The sequence below is a fragment of the Drosophila navojoa genome, chromosome 3 (genome assembly GCF_054131105.1).
Source record: "Drosophila navojoa isolate 15081-1374.11 chromosome 3, UAZ_NAV_1.0, whole genome shotgun sequence".
Taxonomy (NCBI): Eukaryota; Metazoa; Arthropoda; class Insecta; order Diptera; family Drosophilidae; genus Drosophila; species Drosophila navojoa.
The window spans coordinates 21311870-21332698 of NC_142891.1; the positions used below are offsets into that span (position 1 = coordinate 21311870).

The 20829-nt window shown below is 38.2% G+C and overlaps 1 protein-coding gene across 2 annotated transcripts in view; it reads left to right on the plus strand.

Moving 5' to 3' along the window:
* Window positions 1-20829, plus strand: part of Traf4 (TNF receptor associated factor 4) — a 25884-nt gene continuing 5055 nt past the window's right edge. Inside the window, exons 1-2 of one of the 2 annotated variants that reach the window (XM_030384584.2) lie at window positions 1-807; window positions 1884-1950. In XM_030384584.2, the coding sequence (XP_030240444.1) occupies window positions 545-807; window positions 1884-1950 (330 nt within the window). In that variant the 5' untranslated portion in view covers window positions 1-544. Of the gene's footprint in view, window positions 808-1883; window positions 1951-15349; window positions 15924-20829 lie in introns of those variants that run through there. The other variant, XM_030384587.2, reaches the window with a different exon arrangement.

Consider the following 20829-nt stretch of genomic DNA (forward strand, 5'->3'; position numbering starts at 1 on the left):
AGAAGTCGAACTTGTTGTCAAACTTGCCACATGCTGCACCTGTGTCACCTGTGCTACCTGTGTGCTCGTGTGTGTCTATGTGTCTATGTGTTTCGGTTTGTGTCCGCGCTAAAGAGAATTATATTGCGTCATAATTATTGGGAACACCTTAAATGGCAATAACAACACCTCAGCCACCCGCTGCGTTGAGGCTTTGATTTTGGCAACGAGTTAATTAGACGACGTGTGCTGCGTGCGCTGCTCAGTTGATAGTCAGGCTGATTTATCTGGCTCCGTTCTTTTAGCCAAAAATGGCGCTAAACAAACGCAGAAATTAGCAACATTTTAGTTAATGCACATAAATTAAAAAACTAAAACAAAAACAAAGCACATCTAATATATCGAAAGATAATAAAAAGAAAACAAACAAATAAAAACTTGCAATCAGCTAAACAGTCCAAATTGGGCAACGCGTTCGTGTGCCGTTGTCGTGTGGGCTGCAGCAACATTAGCAACATCAGCAACAACAACAACACTGCCAAACCCAACCCCAAAAGACGGGTTAATGAGAGGCGCCATATTTGGGCAGCTTGAAGCTAACAAGATGCCCGCCACGAAGCTGGCTGTTGCCTCCGGTCACACGACCAAGCTGAACAACAACAACAACAACAACATCAACAGCAGCAGCAACAACAATCATATAATGCTAAATAACAACAACAACAACAACAGCAACATGAACAATAGCTTATGCAACTCGATCGCCCATCTGAGCGATTCAAGGACCAATCTCACTGTCAACACGCCCACAGCCTGCCAGCGTTTAAGGTAAACAATTTAGCAGCTTCAACTTGGATTTTATAATATGTATATAATGCTAAGAGGGTATTGGACAAACGTTGGGGAATATGTAACATGCTGAAGAAAATAATTATTTGTCTATAGAACGCATGTGTATATGATGTAGATCATAGGCAGGACTAATCTGTCTTCCTACCTTGAATTTTACATAGGACTCTTCTTCATATGTCTCTCTCTATCTTTCGCTGACATTAAAAGCGAAATTCGACATATTTATATCAATATAAAATTCCCAAATATTATAATGATAATATAATGATAATATAATAATAATTCCACATTCAACTCAATTCTAGTAAGCGTATTTACTCTTCGTTCACTTTTTTCATTTGTGATATGTAAGGTTTTTTAAAACAAGTTTATTTGCTTGAAAACTTTGAAGTTCGCTGTGCCCAGGTCGCCCAATATTAATAAATTATGCTAATTGTTCGCGTGTGGGTCGCATTTAGCATTACATTGGACACGGCGCTCGGTTTCTATGCAGACAACGACGACTAATTGGCATTTAATGGATATTGGACGTGTCGCATTAGAATTCGAAACAGCAACAGATTTTTGGATCGTGAAGCTGGGAATTGACATGGGGCGGGAGGGGAAGAGGCAGAGCAGACGAAAGAGTTTTTGATTGTCCTACATATGAATTAATACGCAAACGATCTTGATAAACATATTTTCGGGGACGATAGATGAGATTAAAGAGATTGTATTCTAGATAATATGTATGGTATATATATCTGATGAGAATGATATGTATTAAGAATTTACTTAGAATGATAAATGCAGATGATAGAGCTGGCTTCTAGCGTCTATTTTCTATCTTCAACCTTGACGAAAAGCTACCAATAAAGATTATTTATTATGTCTTAAGAAAACTTGGGTATAAAACACTTTGTATTATTATTATATTTAACATTTTATTATATCCACACATATCTATACATTAATACTAAATTACTCACCTAATAGAATTGACATATTTTAAATATTTTTGTTCTCATTACATCTCTTCCATTTCTTCTCTTGCGAAAAAAAAAAAAACACAGCGAAATGTTTCGTCGCTCAATCGCGAGCAGCACTCAATCGAGCTCCCGGGAGAATACCTACGAGGAGGTAAGATAATTATACTCACACACACTCATATAAAACATAGCCTTATAAAGTAATTGAGAAACATTCCGATGCATGAATTATAAATGAAGCATTCCCAGAATCGATTTACTCAGATTGTGGAAATGTGAAATAAAAATAAAAATTCCCAAGAGCCACCCGCTGATAGAAATATGCATGTAGATCAAAGCTACCTGCTTACCCACAAGATCTTTTCATTTTCTTAATATATTTTCCGAGCTGCTCATCAAACTTCAGCCAATTAATCAAATCAAATGGCATTTGGAAAATAATTTATTCTTCAACCCTGTGTCAGGGAAAACAAAACAAAAGAAAAACTCCAAAGCCGCGCCGAATTTCCTTGTGGTTCGAAACTTCTCAAATTACGCGTCGATCGGTTTTCTTGATTTGCTTTTCATAAATACAAATTTTTCCTGTTCAAGGCGAACAGAAATCTTTTAGCAAGCCTCAGGCACATCCAAAGAAAGTTCACGGCCAACTATTTATAAACAAAACAGCAACGGCAGCAGCAGCAGGAGCAGCAGGAGCAGCAAGAGTAATGGGGTGCCTATAGGAGCAACTACCGTGTGTATATGTATCTATAGCTATAGCTGTAGCTGTGGCTCTGCCAGCATCTGTAGCTGTGTATCTGTGTATCTGCGTCTAGAAGTGCGCGCGGCCTGTAATCGGAGCCAGTGGCAACCACTTTCAGCGAATGCGCTCGGGCGAGACAAAGGCAGGAGACGGTGCTGTCTTCGATTTGTAAACAGGCTGATCTTCAAGTGTGGCAGCTGCTTTGTGTATCTTTAAGATACATTTCGGGACCAATGCGGCGTATCCTTAAAGCAGCCGAGGCAGCAGCAGCAGCAGCAGCAGCAGCAGCAGGCAATGACCTGCTTTGGTATTTCTGTCTGGAAACATCTGTCGATCAGCCTGTACCTAACTGTCCTGCTAAGGATATTGGCGCGTCGCTCTGAAAGGTTCTTGTCTTGTATTATTACAGGCGTCGTCCTGCATTTGGCGCGCTGTTCGACAGGCTGCCTGTCCTTTTGTTGGAGCCAGCACAGGTTTGTCGGCCTCTCTCTCTCTCACTCTCTCGCTGTCTTTATATACCTTTACCTAGCTAAACATCTGCCTATGTGTGTCCTTTTTGGGCGCGTCCTTTTACTCTGCTTGGCTCTGCATTAATTGAATGTAATTTTCATCAGTGCCTGCTCTGATGACGACCAGTTGATAGGCGCATGAATGTCAATGCGCTTGGCTTATTGTTGAATTTAATGCGACGCAGTTTCCGGCTAGAGAGTAGGTGTCATTGCCTAAACATTGCAAGTACAGTCGATAAGGAAACGATAGTCGCTTCTTAAAGTGTTTGACAGGAGTCGAAGGTATCTGTATATATATCAGAAGTCTCTATAGCAATAGTATATGCTGAGATGATTTAATCTTCATTTAAACACTTATTCTATTCATCTTAAACTTTATTTATCTTAAACTTAACGTACTTCAGAGTTCACATCCTGTCCGTACAATATTCTTCTAATCTCTTTAGCCATTTTCATAAATTATTTGCACTTATAAACATTAGAGGAATTTCCAGATTCTATATAGCTAATCATCAGCTAAGACACTCGAGTTCCATTAGAGCTGTGCGGCGAGTCAAGCAGAGCAACCGCAGAGGCAGCAAATATGTGGTCTTGCCATGTGGCAAGGCTGCTGCGACCGCTGCGTGCATTGGCCGCACAGCAAATGTCATAGATACAGATATATAGATACATAGATAGACATACATACATATACATATATCTATATGTATGTGTATAACATGGAGATAAAACGCATAAAATTGCAAATTACAACGCTTGAGTGCGTTGCACATGCAACCGAGCTGGCATCTGCATTGATACGTTTACATTTTGTGGCAACCGCAAACGATCGCAGCTAAGCGAAAGCTGAGCGTGTGGCAAGCAGGCGACGAACTTTAATGGCAGCAGCAGCAGCGGCAGCAGCAATGGCGGCAATAGCATTGACATCACGTCTCATGTTGCAATTAGCAAGTGAGAGACACGAGTTAGTGAACCTTAGAGATCACAAGCTGAACCTCCACCCAAACACCCCAAGAAATCAGCCCGATCGCTAATCTTTGTATGGAAAGTGCAAGTGAGTGCAAGCACTCGACTTGACTCGACTTGACTCTACATGTTGCTCTATCTATCTAGCTGTCTTTCTGTCCATCTTTCTGTCCGTCTGCCTAATCAGTAAACAAATATTTTTATACGCAGTTCGTTCGCCCGCTCTTTGAGAACGGATTCGAATTCGGCTCTGGCATTGATGGCTGCGCACAAATATTTGACAAGCAGCTGACTTGTTCACACAGACCGCAGAGCCAAGAGTGTAGAGCGAGGCGCAAGCAGTGGCATTATCATTGATAAGCCACTAATCAGCGCACTTGTTTGTTTGCCACTAGCAGTGAGCAGCAGGCGGAGAGAATCGAGCTGAGCTGCTTTCGCTTCGATCATAAATTTAATGTACTTGGCATTCTGTGCGTCTTCAGATCGGCAGTTGATCCCAGTCAAACGTTCGAATAATTTGAAAAATTTGTGAGTTTTATTATTTGATTTACGCCTTAATAAAGATAGTGCTAAATGGTATTAGAGTTGGTAAAGGGCAAAGATTCTTAAAAAGAAATATGACTAAAAAATACCCTGTATAAAAGTATATGTGGTATATATATTTAGCTAAATACAGTTTAATGTGAAATGTCACTTAAGTATATACCAATTCCATTATGAAATATCATATATATAATTTGGAATATTTTTTTATAAAAGAAAATAGAATTACCGTTATACACTGATGAAGGAGAAATTACATAAGAAGTGTGAGTACAATAAGAAGTAGTGCTGTAGTTAGCAAAAAGCAAAAAACATACATATAAAGTACAGTGTATAAAATACAAACAGTTTGAAAAATGTATTAAAAATATTATAGATTATATCAATCATTATCCTATACCTTTTCCACAAAAAACAAAGGGTATACCGCCTGCGTTTATTTACCCGCCAACATACTAATCACAATCCTAATTTATCAATAATTCACATAATAAAATATATAAACTTACTTCGCATCGGATCAAAGTCATTTGCATACAGAATACCATTACTCCATCAGTTTATGGAGTGTGAAAGAACCGAGATGGAGGAGGGCCAATGCTTGGAATACCGTGTGAACATCAACTGCATATTTGGATACCATAATTATATTTACCAATTGTTCGGGCCATAAAACCGACCCATTTCAATAGACCGACTAAATGCCAGCTTTCAAGTCAGCAACTGTCTAATTTTCAAATTGACAAACTGCCAGAAAAAGTGTCATGTGAACTTTTCTTTATTCTTAAGACGGCGTGAGGGCGCCCTCTCATTGAAATGCAAACACTCGCGATAGAGCCCCATGCCTCCGTCCTTCTCCGTCTCCTGTGTCTTCTACTGTTACTTTTTCATTTCATGTTATTATTAAAATGTTATTACTAAATGGGTCGCATCGAAAAGTCGGGAACAACGGTTCGAGTTGTGTGTGCTTTGTAGTGCAGCACGTACAATAAATTAGTGACATTATAAAAAAATTAAAACGTGAGCTCCTCTAGCTGAGCATATTTTGACAATAATAAATGAAGTATTCCATGGTGTAGGGTAGAGGGTATTATGATATTGTTATGGCTTAAGTAACCCCTGCATTGTAAGAGCGCACTTGGGGTCACGATCTTCCACTTGTACCTAGATGAACTCAGGCTGCACTTAAGCTACCTTAATGCAACATTTGGAGAGGAGAGACGCATCTCTCTTAATACTTTTAGCATTAATCAAAATTAAATGGATTGGATAGCTTTAGCTTAGAGTTGCCTTAGAGACTATTTAGTATTTTAATAGATATCTAGAAGAAATGTATAACAACCATTGTTAGATATTTATCGATATAATATAATTCTTAAACAAAATTACATAAGTATTTGAAAATATCTATCAGGGTATACAAATTCTAACAGCCCGCTAATAATTTTGGTTACTTTTTCATATGGTTCGACGTACCGCGAATTCACAACACAAACAACGTGACAGAAGCCCCATGAAAAAGAAACCCGCCACAATTTCGACGGGGATTAAAAAGAGTTAGATAGAAAGAAAGAGAGAGGTATATAAGGGAATGAGAGGGAATTGTTATAGCAGCTGGGTTCTGTGAATTGTTTTCTTCTGTTGCTTTATGGTTTATAGACCTCTCTCTCTCTCTCTTTCTCTCTCGCTCACTTACACTACCCATCCGCGCATCGCCTCTCATTAGCATGCGGAGCACGAGAAGCTGATAATATTCAAAGTTTTCGTCTTTTAAGCCCTGTAGAACGGACAATTGTCAATAAAAATTGCCGACTGGCAGCACGCACAGCACTTTGAGACATATTCACACACGCATACGCACATATAGCAGATCTCTAGACTGGTTTCAAAACACTTAAAAGAGGCCTGCCATACAGCAGACTGTCTAAACTGTCTAAAGATCCCACGCTTTGGCATACACCAAACGGAAAAAAACACACAAACACACAAAAAGGAAATGTAAGGCATTTAAATAATTTTTCGATGCCAACCTACACAGAAGTAGACGCAGGTTGATTATTTGTTCAAAAATGTTATTGTCAAAATTTATATGCGAAAATTGCATTTTAAATGAGTTGCTCAAACAAACGCTCGCACACTCTCACCCTCTCACATGCCAAAGGCACACGCAGGCAGAGTATAAACTTCGTTCATTCAACAAAAGCAAACTTAGCCTAATGAGCTGAGCCTGACTGCAATATACCCTGAAGAGAGCTGTGACTTGGAGCTCGGAATTTGAACTGAGAAATGACAATTGTTGTTAAATAAGGAAAGGTTTTATATCTAGTAGACATAAAAGAGCGCTCAAATGCCAAGGTTCAAGTCTTCAACTTATGGCTAATATTATTAATTTATTTTACAATATTTCTTAACTGTAAACTGAACTTACTCTTTGAATTCCTACACAATTTGAAAATAAGAAAACTTGAAAATAAGAAATTTCTTGGCCTTTAGACCCTATAGAGGCAATCCTTTATACATATGTATAATACTTACGCGTCTTCAAGATAGAAACAAGAGCTAGCCAATATTAATTAATCTCATTTTGCTTATCAGTTATCCATAAACTTCTCTAAAAACTTGCCCAACAAGCCACACTCTGTACTCTTTGCCATCTCCCCAGCCAAATCTACAGGGTATCACAAAAAAAGCTTTTGTTCGCGTGAACTTTTGCGCATTTCACTGAGTCGCATTTATCTGCCTTTGGCCGAGCTGTTTATCATAATCAGCGGAAATAATACAACAAAAAAGAAAAGTAAAACCTAAAGACTAAAAAAGTAAGATGAAACCCAAACAAAAATATTAGACATACAAAGAGACAGCCCAATGAAATTTACCTGCCCGGGCAAAACTGGTGAATGAACCGCGCGACGAAGCCCAATCTGAACTCAGTCTATCTCCGTCTCTGTCACTCTTGCTCTTTCTGGGTTTTTCTCTGATTCGGCCATTAGCAGCTTTTTAGCCGGAATTAACTGTGGGCCGCACTTGACTTTATCGCGACGCAGCGTGTGTTTAGGGAAAGTCCTGATGGAAGTGAGCCTGGCAGGCATGTTCATGTTTTCCACACTCTCTGGGTTAGTCCTGTGGCATGCGGCATGTGCTGAGCGCAGCATGGGGTCCTGCAGGGATAAGGCACAGTCGAAAAACAATTGACATGTTTATTAAACAAAATTGAAAATGTCAAGTCAGTAATAGAAATTCTATATGTTTACAGTTAGAAAACTGTTAAATACCTAAACAAAACTATCTAGAATATAAGCAATATAAAATGTGAAGCAAATTAAATTGAATAACTATTTTGTTATATTTAAAGAGCATCTCATCTATGCGATTCTTAAATACAGGCTTTGTTACTGTGCTTAGCTCGTGCAACAGCCTAAGCCTGATCTAGAATCCCCCACAAAATATAATTATTTCATTTTGCCCAAAAAGCAATTTCCATGAATATATTATGACAATAATTTGTAACTCACTTTTTATCAGCAGATCTCATATTTCTGTGCAGTCAGTTTCTATTATTGAAACATCCGTCGATAGCATCTTAATTATCTTGAAGCCCATGTACAACCTACTCACCCATTTTTCGGGTGCCTGCTCACAGAAACAGCAGACAAAAGCCCCAGCTCATATGCTTGGGCTCAGCTTTCTTTTATATATACACAAACATATTATTGTCATATATTACATGGCAGCTTCGGCTTTTCACTGAAAGCTCACAGCACTTCCTCATTAGTTAGTTAGTTGCTGTTCACAATGGAAATAAGCTGATGATAATTAAATCAGCGTTGCATGACACAACTTAATCAAAACGGAGCCGTGCCATCTAAAACAAACAAACAAGCACACAAACAGAAAAAAAATCATAAGACAGTCCGCAATGAAAGTGAATTAACTGGCAGTCGAAATGCTTAACAAAAAACAAAAACAAATCACACTCACACACACACTCAGACAGAGATCACAAATGAGGTCAACGAACATGGCCCAAACGAGCCAGCAAAAGTTGACAAAAGCCGTCAGTGGGCAGAACCTCAACAAAAGACCTCAACTTGAGACTAGGCAAAAAACTTTTGAATGATTTCCCAATCTAAATGAGCAAAAACCGAATCTTAAATGCAAAAAAAAATATATATATATAAATAGATTATGAGTGATAGACTTAGAGATATGCTAGAAACGTAAGGTGGGGCTGTTGGTTAAGTATGAAACAATATTAAAATTCTTTTAGAACTAAAATTTCAATATGACATTAATATTTATTAATTTAAATATATTTTTTTAATTAAAAAAAAATTTGTTTTGAAGTCGAAATGTTTTTAAGTTATTTTTTTATTTTTATTATTTTTTTTACATATTTTGAGATTTTTTTATATATATATTTTGAATTAATATATATACATTTTTTTTTTTCTTTTTTTTCCTATTTAAGCAGTTTCAATTAACCGTAATTTCAGCCCTACACTACCTCTCTTCCATCTTCTTATAGGGTATTTACGTATCTAATAGATACTTAACTTGCCGCTAGCTAATGTTGTTTTGGGCAACGCTTTGCTTGCTGCTTATCTGCCCATTTACGTGCCAAATCTGCAGGTGAAAGTGTTGCAAAAACCAAAAGCAAGGTGCAAAAAGCAACAGCAATAACAACAAGAGAAGAAACAGAAAAGTGAAAAAATCCTCAGTCGGCCACTGTGATTTCTGGTGAAAATTGTTTTTCCTCGCGCAACGCGCTACAAATATTTAATTTAGAGTGCAACCTGCTTTATGGGAGGTGGATAGACTAAGAGAGAGAAAGAGATAGAGAGAGTGAAGGGGAAAAGCATTTGCCACTTCTCTTGAGGCATTTTCCCACACTGCTGCGAGTGGACGTGGACGTGCCGCATGCATATCATATAATATCCACACTCGCTCCACACTGCTCCAGTTTTTTGCTGTCGGCTGCCCCCCACCTGCCTGCCCCCTTGAACACGGGTAATTAATGTGCAACAATCTCGAATTGTCACACTGAGTCATGCGCGATTAGTCAATGAGTGTGCGTGTTACCCAAGAATTCTGATGTTTCTAATGGGTGCCTTGTATGATGTAAGTAAAGGGTAGTTTAGCTGGCTGCCTTTACTTCACTCTAAATGGAATTTACAGGCCTTAAATGTGGTTTATATAATCAGCAATAGACTATCAATTGTAAGTAAACTAAAATTCACGCTGTTTGCTTTTCTTATAATACATTCCTTTCTAAACAGAGTATTAAGCAGTCGACTAGTCTTACTCTTCCTTCAAGTCACAATATAACAGCTTGAATGTATTTTAAATATTTTGAGTCATGAGTTGCATGCCTTAAGTTTTTCTTTAGCAAAATCTAAATCAGAATCTTTAAGACTCAAGCTAAATGAATCATACTAGACAGAAACTAGATAACACTATTAAGTAGTCATTCAAAGAATAAAAACAGAGTATTATGCAGTCAACTAGACTTTCATCAACTTATTCCTTCTTTGAGTCACAATCGAACTACCCAAATAAAAAACTCTGTACAATTTCCCACTCAGCGCTAGAAAATTTACGCGTGTTTCGTGTTTCAGTTGTATCGATGGTTTTACATTGCTGGGCAGGAGTTATCTAACATGTAGGACTCACATGCAAGTAGTGCGCGGCACCTGTTTCCGTTTGCACCCAAATATATGGATAATGCGGCGCTTGACTGGCTTCAGCCAGCCGGGCAGACAAAGTCTCTTAAATACCAAAATATTTACTTGTAGCTCTGTGTAAACTATGCCTCGCATTCTGGGGCGCTAATTCTAATGAAGTTGCAACGTCTCAGAGGGGAACGTGGCAGGTGCATGTCAGCTGCGGACCATAGACAAATAAACCATGTACATACCACAAATGAACTCAGACGCATTCCAATTATTTAGACATTTGATACATAACTTAACAGCTAATGAGATCAGCGGCTCTAGCAACAAGACAAAGACTGACTTCCTATGGTTGTTCCACATACCTCGAATAGATCAAAAGATTAGGAGCATGACTTTAAGTAAAAGGCAAAAAAATATAATTGCTTTAAAATTTAATATTAAAAAAAAAAAGAAAAAAAATTGTTGATATACTCCAAAGTTTCAACATCAATTTCAGATGCTCTGGTTTTAATTTTAGTTATAAACTTATTTTAAGATTTTAGACTTTAGATATATGAAGTCTTAAATATTTTGCAAGAATTATTCTCATGAAATGTATCATAATATTTGACTTTGGTATTTCCCAACATTTATTACGTATATTTTATATGTTAACCTTCATTATTTATTTAGCTATTCTTTTTGAATATTCCCAAAATATTTAACATATATAAACATATTTCTATTTCCATTAAGTGAACTGGCTTCCCACAGTCTTTTATTTTTTGCTACTTTGTCCGAGTCCAGCCTCTGTGCACTTTGGCTTCCCAGAAACCCAGGGAGCAGTACTTCAACCGCTTTGCTGTCTGAATATCTTTTAGCAACGCTAACCATCCGCAACTAATGCCAGACAAGATCGCACAGGGCCAAGGGCTTGGAATTGGAAGACGGATAGGGATCGGCGTGTGCGGTAGCCCAGGCTCGCCTTTTTTTTTTGCTATTTCGCTCAGTTTGTCATCAGTAGGAATAATAAAAGATCATAAATAAATAGCTGAGAGGATTTACATTTCACGACGAATGCTGCCAGTACGTCTTCAGCAGTCCGTCGGTCCGTCTGTCTGTCGGTCGGTCACACTTTAATTAGTGTAGATAAAACGGGTCTGAACGCATCTGAGAAATGTACACAGAGAAGACTTCAATATGATTCACGCAGTGCTGCCTGCCCAGCTAACAACCTCACTCTCTATATCTCTCTCTCCCTCTCTCTAGCTCACTAGTTCAAAGGGACTTTGCATCTCGCTCTGGGTAATTGATACTCGAGGTGTTGATTTGTAAAATAAAATTAAAAAACAACAACAACAGCAAGCTGTTTGCTTGTAAACAAAATAACAACAACAATAAACAACTGAATTTTCGGGAATTTAGATAAGCCGCAGAATATTTTCATTCGAAGTGTCCACAGTGAACAAAAATAAAGAAGCAGCAAAAAAGTAGCTCAGATAAAAAAGAGAAAAAAGAAATGAAAATGGAAATGGAAATAATATAGAGTCTATAGACCAAACCAGGACACGCCCATTCCCATGCTCTGTCTCTCTATCGGTAGATCCGCTCCAAACTGATGTGGGTCCCTTTGATGGACTGACAAATTGACAAACTGATTGCTGGTTGCGACTAGATATACCCAACGGGCGGGCTTGATAAGCCACAGCCACTTTATCAGCTTTGCACACAAATATTTGATCTTACTTCTTGTTTATGAATGTTAAATGTTGAATGTTTACGCAAGAGATTAATGGTTAGGCGCACGCCTTCCCATTTTATGAGAAGTTTCCGAAAGCAAAAAACAAAATTTTTTTTTTTTTTATATGTCATATTCGTTATATACTCTATTATGGAGTTTTATAAATAGATCATGTAGTATGCTTAGATCTAAACTAAAAATTGAAGCTCTATTTTCTATCCAGATAAACATTGAGATATTGCCTGATTATCGAGGCATCAAAGTTCTTCCTCTGAAAACAATAATATTCGTATACCAAATAACCTTACATAGAGTATTCAATCGTCAACATTCAAAATATCTCTTCTTTGTATTAATATTACATCAGTTTGAAGTTTTGAATTTGCTTTTATTTTTTCTGTGTATTTCTTGCCCCTAAACTCTTAATTAAGCAAAATCATGTTTTGATTGGCAGTGGAAGAGGAAATATTTTATTGTTAACGGATGTACTTAACCTGTTAAATGTATAACAAAATTAAATATATATACATAAATTGTGGAGCATGTTATGATCTCAGACAAATTGGAATTTTTCGTAATTAACTTTGATGCTAATTAGGCATCTAATTATTGACATTGGGAAAATTACAAATTCACAACGTTATTGACTTTCCTACATAAGATGTAAAACAAATTTACATTCCCTTTTCTTTCTGATTATTAATGATTGAATGAAAATTAATTAAATGCCAATTAATATTGCTGCCAAATTGGCTGTGAAAATTCACACAGAGTGGGAAATAATATGAAGGAACTGTAGGAAAAGATAACTTTCGTATGGCGTAGTAGACTACATATATAAAAACATACATATATATATAAGTATAATATATAATATGGTATTTATATTGTATAAAGTGACACAGTATGACATCTTACATTTCAATATATACATCATTCTTACGAAAGTTCCGCTTGATAATGTCTGTTGTGGTCTCATACATCTCAAAAACATAACATAACCCATTTATAATGGGGACATTTTCTACTGCTCCTCTCCATCTATTCTCGATAGCTGAACATAATTCATGCATGATATCATAACTATGCCAATAAAATAACATTAATTTGTAGAAAAAGAGAGCTATATTTGCCTAGAGTGCATAGAACATATTACAGACTATACATATGAATATGAGTAATAGGTCGAGTAATGCAAAATCTCTCATATTCAAATGCGAGATTCCACAAAAATGTTTATATTCTCTGCACACAAAAGCAAAATGGAAACAAATTCCTTAATGCCTGAAATTCTTTTATTCCACTACGGAAATATGCATGACGGATACATAAAACATGGCTACAGAAGGTATGTATGTATGTATACAGGATACTACGCAGTATCCTTTGTCTGCCAATGCATGCGACACCTTTAACAAACTGTCAATAAGCGCATTGTTTCGACCAAATAAAACAGCTGCCAGGCACACACGCACACACACACACGCATATGTATGTATGAAGAGAGAGAGTTTCCCGTTTCCTTTTTCAATTTTCCTGCTGCTATGCGACCACACAATGTCCTCTGCCCGAACAATGCGCATTCGCACTGATTGGCAATGGAATGCATCTGCAACAGTTATGGCCGACACGTGATGTCAAGATGCTCTGGAATTTAGAAATTGGCGGGAATGTGCAGTGAGCAATGGGCCACAACTATGCCAACTAATTAGCAGCTGGCCAAAAAACCAAACAGAGCGCGTACTTTCAGCGAGGGCTTGAACAACAAAAATATATGAGCTTGAAATACCCTAAAGAGTGAATGTCTAGCATATGTCTTATACATATATAAGTTTATATATAATCTTATATTGTAATATAAGACAGTATAAGAGTTTCAAATAAGGATTAGACTTTTGATGAAAATAAAGTTGATAAGATTATACATACATATGTACATATGTATATGCTCTTATTTTGTTTACAGGGTAATCACACTTTCAAAGTCTGAGCCCATTTCCTAACCAGATGAAAATGCTGTCAACGTTGAGCTTGTAAGCGGCTTTTGTGCCATTAAATGAAAAGAGAGTTGTGAAGTGAGAGAGAGCGAAAAAGAAAGAGAGAGCAAGACAGATAGAGAGGGATACATAGAGAGGAGCAAGAGTTGTTTTGGCCAACGCTGGAGATCTCTCTGCCCTGGGTCTCTCTCCAGACAGCTGCTGTGGCACTCTCTCTCTCTTTCTCTCTCTCTCTTGACAGCTTTTCTTGTTGCCCGCTTTTGTTTTATGCCACACATATATTTTTTTTCGGCAACGGGCCACAGCTCAACATGTTCAGTCAACCTTGGCAAGGCCGTTGTTGCCGGTTTTTTAGATTCTGTGTATGTGTGTGTGTGCGTGTGTGTTTGACTGTATGCATTGATGTTCGCGTGGGTTTTTGGTATGTGGCCAACGGAAGTGCGTTTCGTTAAAATTGACAAACTCCCTTCACTGTCCCCTTCTCCTGTTGGCCAACAGCTGCGTCCATTTCAGATCCGTTTGCGTAATTGCAACAGAAATGGCTTGTTGCCATCATTAGACCACATTTCGAGAATTCAAACATATAAACATGGCAATTACTGTAGCTACCCGACGCGAGTGTCCTGTTGCCAAATTGAGCGGAAAGTGTTAGGGGTTGTTGTCTGTCGCATATAAACATAGGGTATATCAATTTAGAAAAGGACTTCAAATCAAGTCGTTATTTCGAGATGTGGATCTGAAAGTTATATATGGTATGTACATTTTATACATACATACATATGTATGTATTATATCTATATGTATAAGCATTTCATATATACTTTAGTTACAGTTCATATATTTCTAAATTTTTTTTATTGCATTATTAAAAATATAAAAACTCTAACCTAGTTTTAATACCATGAAATTGCAAAGCCTCAAATTTTGATAGATTTCTTCATATTTACTTTCGAAATATGTACATTATTTTTTTACCACATCATTACGAGTTTGACCCCTTTGGAATGCCTTTTAAGAACTGCGTTTCAAGCCATCCATGCAGCGGCTGCATAGTTTTCGCACCATTCAGCAAATGCTCTCAATGCTGTTTTACATACAACAACAAATGCTTTGGCTGCCTGCCAATTTCATCATTTCATCAACATGAACAAACGAAGAGAATGACAAAAAAAACGAACTGCAAATCAAGAGGGAGAAAGAGGGATTCCATATGCTGTTGGTGCAGTCGTTGCTTCAGTTGTTTGTATTGCTCTCGCTCTAAAATGCACTACAGCTTGCGCTCTCCCTTGCACGAGACAGCATTGCGCATGTGTGTGAGCGCAGTGCGCCGCGTCGAGTTGCTTGCGTGTGTGTGTGAGAGCGCGACTGAGGCCGGGTCTGCTCGGGTAGCTCTGCTGCGCGGCGACTGCCTTCATTCAGTTGCTTTCGAGCTAGCGACGCAAACGGTTCGCATTTTGTGTGCGCATTAAACTGAAAATAACTGAGAGTAAAAGCAAATAACTGCAAATATATTCAGCAAAGTCGCGCGTGCGTCGTGCAATACGCAATCTTGTGAAATATACCAACCAAATAATGAGTGCTTGAAACTGTAAAGATAAACTGTGCGAGTATAGAGTGAAACTTGGCGAGTTATTAGAAATACTTTGGGAATTCAGTCTCAATAGCAAACAAAAGCAAAAACAGAAACAAAAACAAAATGGTACGCAGTCTAGCACAGTGGACCAAAACGTTGAGTTTTCCCTCACGTTTATCGCCCAATCGCAATTCCAAGGATTGCTCAACTCTGGCCAGCCCAGTGCCTCCGCCAACACCACCCCGTAACAAGACCAAAGGGCACAGTAACTGCGCCACATCTCGCAGCTCCTCTTCGACCGTATCCTCTTCTCATTCTTCGGCTGCTTCACACAATTCACCAACTCCGGGCAACAACAACAACAACGTCAACAATATGCCCATCACAGAACTGGAACAAATCGTAAGTTTTTTCTATTACTGTAACAAAGAGAGCATGATAGGGATAGGCAGAGGGAATAGAGGGAACGTTCCACTTCCTGTTCGGCCCAAGCAGCTGCACAAACAGTCAACACAACTGCTGATAAAGCTCATTGACCCAATTCCTTAAGTACGCCAATTGGCATATGCACCGTATGCGCCTTAGCTTTTAGTTTATCATTAACAATCAATCAGTTCCCCAAAGGTAAATAGATCATAAAGTTGATAAATACCTTGTGCTATAAAACAGCAGCAGTTCACTGATAAGCATATTATTTCTAGGCGAGATAAGTCGGCGCTTTTATGGATCATAAATAGAACTATGGTAGTGCTTGACAAATACGCAAAAAGAAACAATATTTAATATGAAAATACCACAGTAATTGATGTAAAGAAAAGGAACATTAGGAGTAGGTAAACACTTTTTAGCTCAACTTCGTTTGCTTTGCCTTAGAATTCTGCATAATCAAGTTCGTTATGGTGCTGCCAGCTCGTTTTAAACTATTTGCCATATGCCGCAATCAGTTTTTAGTTCAGCTTCCATTCTTTTGTACTAAATTTTCGAGCAACAGCTTAATCGAATTAGTCATGGCGTTGCCAGCTAGCTGTTAGTTATCTACCGAATGCCACACACTCAAAACAGAATTCCTTAAAGAAACACTCGCATACACAGGGAGAAATCTAGCGACACATGTGCCACCAAATAGATACATACATATAAAAACAGAAATGAAAAGCAAACAGGATGTCGCTACGCTTGAACTGGGAATGTGAATTGGAATTGGAATGGGAAAGCAAAGGGCGCTTCGTACTTATAGACGACACATGTGCACAACGTGCCACACGGTGCATGCAACTTCGAGTGTAGCCTGGGAAAATGATTGCAAATGAGACATAAACAAACAAAAAAGACCGTTAACGATTTATCTGTCTGTTTATCTATGCGATTGATAGCTGGGCCATGCGAGGCGTTCTCTCATAAAGTAAATATATTATTTGAGAGAAAACCCACATTAATAATAGTGATAACAAAATTGACCTACAATTTGTTGATTTAAAATTCTGTGAGAACTGCATTTTTATTTTGGTTTTCTTTAAAGTATTGCAAAGATTTGATTTACAATATAAATACATACATATATATACTCTTGTTTAATGATCCACATTATAATATTCCGAAAAATAAATGTTGGCTAATTAGATGATTATATTTGAAGCAAGCTATAGAATGGCTATAAATTTTCCATTAATATAAGAAGTCTAAAAGTGTTATCTATCATTCTATCATTTCGTTTTCATATTCCATATACATAATTAGAGAGCACATACATTTGTATGTATATTTTTAGAGAATATCTCTGTATTCACCTTTATGCCATTTAAGCCACGTCCCAGATAACCCATATATAATAGCCATACAAATTTCTGCAATTTGTTGAAAGATCAAAGTTGCTGGCGCACGGCAAGTGTTGCACATGAATGCGATGGCTGACCAAGTAAATACCTTGTGGCTTAGCATAGCTATCAATATGTCGGTGCAGACATATGTTTGTGCCACACCCTCAAACCACAATGCAGTGGGCAATGTGCCACAGTAACATGCCACACTATGTTGTACCGTGGAAAATCGTGACTGTCAGCCTAGGCGCCGCTACTGCGGCGGCATTAAATGCCAAAGTTGAAAGGCGTCGTCTGCCCAGCAGTGGATCGGCAATGGATCGGTGCGGATCGGACGTGCAAACAACAAGCAATGAACCAAATGAACCGTTAGAAGAGAAAAAATGCGCTTATATAAGTCAGAAAGTCGATGCGATTTGCCATTTGGCTGGAAAACCAGTTTGATTCGCATGATTTGTATTTTGGCCAGCTTTGGACAGCTATGGAAAAGCGGCCAAACAACTTTTCCAATGGCAGCCAAACATCCTTGGCCAAAGGTAAACCAGTTAACTGGTTGCTGTTGTGGAGGCGTCTGCCACCAAGCACATGCCACACATATTTACAGCTAGCGTCCAGTTGCAACAGTTGGCATCCGGCACTGGCACTGGCCCAGGCACAATTTCCGCTAGATTGGAAAAGCATTTCCCACAGTTTAATCCATTTCGCAATCAATTTTCCCACACTTCAAGTTGCAGACATATTTTCACCCGCTCGGAACGTGCTGTAGAAACTGACTTTTGATTAGACTCCGCGGCGCAAACTTTAGAATTTCACACTCAACTGCTAATCAGACTTGCTGTGAGTGTGTGTGTGTGTATGTGTATTTCAGCTGAGTCAACTGTTTTCTCCCGGTGCGTGTCAAAAATGTGTCAGCCGAAAATATTGTCAACAGTGCTGCTAGCTTGAAAGAAACCAAAAATAAACAGCAAGTTGACGAAATTATAGCTAAATTTGTGTTAAATAATTTAAAGTGTAGTTGTATATATTGTAGTAGTTGACTTCCAATTTAATTCATCAAAATATATACAACAAATAATTTCAGGAGAATAAAAAAGCTAAGCAAAAAGTTGAAGTGTGCGCAGCTAAGAACTAAGAACTTTAAGTTCAAGCTAAATCCATTAGTATTTGGCATTCCCGCTAACTTACATACATTGCTAGATTCAACTGATAAAAAAAGCGAAGTTTTTCAGCACTGCTTTTGCCATAAAGAGCAAAAAGTGCTGCTGTCGCGCCAAATACCAGACGACGAACCCAACTTAACTTGGCCAACAAAAGCAACGTCAGCATGTTGTTGCTGTCGCTTCCTGTCCGGCAGCTGCTGCCCGCATCGAACAGCACCGTTTTTTACATACATACATACATACTTATATATTTTATTATTACAAAACAGCTATAGCAGCTGTTGCGGCAGTTATCCCCAACAATCTACAAAAAACCAGCACAAAGTTCACCTGCAGCAGAGCGACCATTGCAACATCGCGATGCTGCGGCTGCCGCGAGTGGGGCAATAACAAGCGCCTAAAGTGTGGCAACGCTGCATTTAGAACATTTGATATTTGCAATTTGAAATTCGCAATTGAGCTGGCAGCCAAAAATAAATGCATGTAAATAAAAACAACAGCCAGTCATTCTATATGTATGTGAGCTCTTGGTGTTGTATGCGTGCAGGTGCAGAGCGTGAATTAGGAGAAACAGACGAGGAGACAAAAAGAAACAGCTGCTCTGCTGCGCTCTCCGACTCTCCTGCTCACCCGCTCTCTTTACGAATGCGCTCAAAACGGGTTTGTGGCTTTTGCTTATGTTTTGTTTTCATTTTTGCAGCTGTCCGCGCTCTCATGTATGTATTTATATGTGTGTATATCTGTAAATGTTATTGTTGTAATTGTTATGGCTGTTGCTGTTGTTGTTGCTGCTGCTACTACAGCAGCATTCGCAGCTCTTTGTGAAATTCATAAAACTGCGCATCAGCTGTTTTTTCTTTTTAACTGCTAACGCTGCATTTTAGACCTGTAGCATGCATTTTATTAGGTCAGCGCTACGCCCATTTGAGGCGTTCTATTTCATCATCATCAACGAAATAAACATAAACCAAAGCTTAAACCTGTTGCACAGCTGTTTCGAGTCAGGTACATAAACAACAATCAACAGCAACAGAAACAACAACAACATCAACATAAAGGCCAGAATACTGTGGGAAGTTTTCAGTTCTAGCAAATATATGCCAAAGCGCTCTAATTTGATACGAAAACATTTAGCACAATTTTCGAGCCAAGCTCTCATAATAACAGTCATATGAACGCTGAAAATTGTTTAGCCAAACAACAACTAATTCCTATGCTCACGTACCAAGCACACATACAAAAGAGCACGTGAAGAAGAAGAAGAAGAAGTGAGACCCATGCCAAGTTCTGTTTGTCTTCGATTTCAACTTTTGGCCGGCATGTGGCGCCCCACTGTGCCTATGCCCCTGTGCCCATTATAACTATGTATTTTGTTCGAACTTCGAACAATGCAATGCATACCGAACGGAAATTGCCCGCGGTGCAGTTCTAATAGGTGGCAAGGTGCTAACTTGCAGTCAATCTGGCCAGATTGTTCGCTGAATGAAACGTTTGATGATCATTTTAACATGTCGAGAAATCGTGCACGCCTATTGACACATGAAAAACTGTTATAAACTTATATAAAGAACCATAAATATTTAGAAATCTTTGTAGAAATTAACAAATATTTTATATATGTTATGAACTATCATTATTATTATTATTATATTTGTATTTTGCTCTGTGAAATTGAAGTTAATTAGAGCTTATGAAGCGGAACAGCTAATAACATATGCCAGGCACTCGCTATTAAAAAAAGAGCAGAAAGAGAAACAAAAAGAATTAGATGGAATGGTATATACTCGTATCTCGGGCACCCTCCCCAGAGCTTGTCTATTAATAATGTCGAAAACATGCCCAAAAAACTTTTCTTTTTATTTGGTGCTTCGAGAAACTTTCAACAATAACATAAACAATGCGTTGGTATGGGATTTAATTGCTGCCTGATTGGGTCCAGAAGTCACCCCCAACCCATGAGCAGCAACCCATAAAAAAGCCAACAAAAATAAAACAAACATGTCAGCAGCTCCCGACTATATCTACGAGCGCCTTGAACTTTATGGATGAGCACCATCTTCCTTTCTCGCCGCTTTTATGTGGGATTATATTAGACCCATGCCAAGAAGCCGTTGCACTGCCAGCATTTTCTAAAATTATCAGAATGGATAAATTCTTCTCCTTATTTTTATTTTTTTTTTGTTTTTTTTTTTTTGTTCGCTTTCAAAATTAAATTTTTATGTTCCAAGTGCGGCCAAGTGCTGCTTGCAGCCGGTGCCTCATAAAAATAAAACTGTCGACTGTTACACGTTTATTATATTAGGGTTATTTTTCTGACATGACAGTCTTTAT